This window comes from Pyrus communis, chromosome 12 (assembly GCF_963583255.1).
Source record: "Pyrus communis chromosome 12, drPyrComm1.1, whole genome shotgun sequence".
Taxonomy (NCBI): domain Eukaryota; kingdom Viridiplantae; phylum Streptophyta; class Magnoliopsida; order Rosales; family Rosaceae; genus Pyrus; species Pyrus communis.
In genome coordinates this window covers 13,632,809-13,635,761 of record NC_084814.1, presented here as the reverse complement: position 1 = coordinate 13,635,761, position 2,953 = coordinate 13,632,809, and the positions used below count along the sequence as shown (strand labels likewise).

Genomic DNA, 2,953 nt, shown 5'->3' with positions numbered 1-2,953 from the left:
TTAGAAAGGCAAGATGGCCCTTGGGTTTCGCAAGGGTGATGGACCACACCACAGTAGTAATAGATAGGTCATGCCAAATTGCCAAGTGCCAACCATTCACCATCGCTTTGATAAAATAAAAGGTAATGTTAGAGAGACTCAATTTGTAGATTAAATTTTGAAAACTAAAGGATATAGAAGTTGATGATTGGTTAATTGTTTAAACGTTGATAAACGTGCTTATTTTTATTGGTGACACATAATTTAGTTTGCAAATTTAGTCGAACAAATTTAGTTCAATTTGTAGAACTTCATGTTTATAATCAAAATCGTTCATATTATAAATCACTATATAAAGATCGTCTCTGGAAAAAATCAATTAAACTTAAGGTCGTTTAGTCATCAAACTGTTTTAAAAAAAAAGAACATAATTGATAAAAGCATTACGAACTATCCATGTATTTGTTACAATAAATTGACTAAACAACTTTATTTTTAATTTATTATTTTCAGAGATGATTTTTACAGTTTGATTCATAGTATGAACGGTTCTGATCATATATAAAAAACTTTGTGATTAAAACACTAAAAGTTTTGAGTAAGAATTCCGACTCATCTTTGAGTAGTCAAGTATAATTTAGTCTTCCTAACATTACCCCAAAATAAAACCACTCACCATCGGAAAAATCCATTCAAATGCTGAAAAAGCACTTTTCTAGACCTTTTCGATCAACTCCACTTCTTTGCTGATCCACTTCGTTTTGAGCCCTCATTGGATCACCTTAGATTGAGGAGAACAATTTACATAGATCAGTAATGTCTCGATTCTATTGTATATTATCATATGAAGAAAAATTTATACACAACAATACTTTATTGGACAAAGAATACCTCATCGTGGTGAGAGATTTTTTAGTATATTGCCACACAAGCTAATACACTTAATGTCATAGTAAATGTTGTGGGATATTTTTTTTTTCGGTGTTCAACCCAACGTCCGCACAGGGCCACCACCAAAGTAGGTCAAAACACGTGGCGCCATCTCCACCCTACGATCTCCATCACCCTCTTTCCATGATGTTTTTGCGTGTGAAATTTGAAGATATAAAAATAGGGGGCAGTGGTGTGTTGGGGGGCCTCCATTCTTTTAATTTCTTATCTTTCCGTTATATTACTATATTTACAGTTCCACCCCATGCTTCCTTCTTCTTCCCGGATAATATAGAACAGGAGAACAAGAAACTGATCAAAGCCCTAATCATTTTCCCACAGTTTCTCGGCAACCAAACACTCCAATCTCCTTTCCCTCTCACAACCCAAGAACCCATTTAGGTAAACGAGCTTCTCTACCGTAAATTTACACGTATGTTCGGTTTCTTCTGTTTCAGTTTGCAAAAATGACGTCGTACTTGGAGGATCAGGACGACGACGGAGGCGCTTCTGATCTCAGCACCAGCACCGGAGACCTGGGAGACAACAACCATACCAACAGAGACGGTGTCGTTTCGACGCAACTCCACTACGACGAAACGACGGAGTTCCATTCGCTCAAGGAGGAGCCCATTGACTCCGACCCACCACAACCACCGCAGGCTTACCCCATCGGAATGGTCCCGGTGGCTATGCCCATGCCCATGTCCGTGCCCTCAGCCGTCTCCACCCTGACCCGACGATCTTCCACCAAGGACCGCCATACCAAAGTCGAGGGCCGCGGGCGGAGGATCAGAATACCCGCCACGTGCGCTGCCAGGATCTTCCAGCTGACCCGGGAACTCGGGCACAAGTCCGACGGAGAAACAGTCCGGTGGCTGCTCGAACACGCCGAGCAAGCCATCATCGAGGCCACCGGCACAGGGACCGTTCCTGCCATCGCTGTCTCCGTCGGCGGGACCCTCAAGATACCCACCACCGCATCCACGTCGGTCGAGGACAACTCCTCACCACCCTACTCAACCAAGAAGCGAAAACGCCCCTCCAATTCCGAGTTCGTGGACGTGAAAAACGACGCCGTGTCGCAGTCGTCGGGTCTTGCTCCGGTGAGTCCCTCCGTGCCACAAGGTCTTGTTCCGGTGTGGGCCGTGGGCGGCACCGGGTTGATGGTTCCGGCAAATGCGTTATGGATTGGCCCTGTGGGGTCGGTGGCCGGACCTTCAGGCCAACCGCAGATATGGGCCCTCTCTCCGACGATGACGCCGGTTTTCAACATGGCAGGAGCATCCCGGCCCATATCGAGTTTCGTGGCGAACAGCGGAGGAGGAGGAGCAGGAGTAGTGGATGTTCGGGCTCCATCTCCGGCGCTGTCGAACTCAGCGGCGAATACGAGCACGGTGGGACCGAGGGCGGCGATGTGGTCGTCGACGACAATGGCGCCGAGCGTGAGCTCCTCCAGTCACAACAGTAACGGCAGCGGAAACGGCGCGACGACCAAGAGTCAGATGCTTAGGGATTTTTCTCTACAAATTTACGATAAGCAGGAGTTGCAGTTAATGGGTCGACCAGTTGGACCGGAAAATCATAACCAAACCCAGTGAAATTGAACCGGAACCGGAACCGGCCCATATCCGATTGAGTGATTTAATGAGTTTGTTTTTGTTTGTTCAAAAGATTCAGTGCTGATGAAACAGCTGCCAAATTAAAAATAAAAGTTCAAGAAAATCCACAAATGTTTAACTTTTAATGATTATTTGTATTTTTATTTTGTGGTTTAATTTTGATATAATGATATTTATTTTCTGAAAAAAAATAAAAATAAACAATGCATGTGAAAATAATTTTCATGCAAATTAATGACGTTGCGGTGATGGGTATGATTAGACCTGGCATTCGTGTCGTGTTTTTCGTGTTTGTGTCATACCCAATAGCTTAACAAGTCGTGTCGTGTAATATCAGTTAAAGTAAACAGGTAATATGACCCGATCCGAAATCAAACCGTTAATATTATCAGGTAATATGACCCGACTCGTTACCCGTTCAT

At 44.0% G+C, this 2,953-nt stretch overlaps 1 protein-coding gene across 1 annotated transcript; it reads left to right on the top strand.

Moving 5' to 3' along the window:
* Nucleotides 1–1,133: 1,133 nt before the first annotated feature.
* On the top strand, nt 1,134–2,738 carry LOC137711554 (transcription factor TCP9-like). Its single transcript, XM_068450803.1, has one exon. The coding sequence runs from the start codon at nt 1,377–1,379 to the stop codon at nt 2,508–2,510; it is 1,134 nt and encodes a 377-aa protein (XP_068306904.1). The 5' UTR covers nt 1,134–1,376; the 3' UTR covers nt 2,511–2,738.
* The last annotated feature ends 215 nt before the right edge of the window (nt 2,739–2,953 follow it).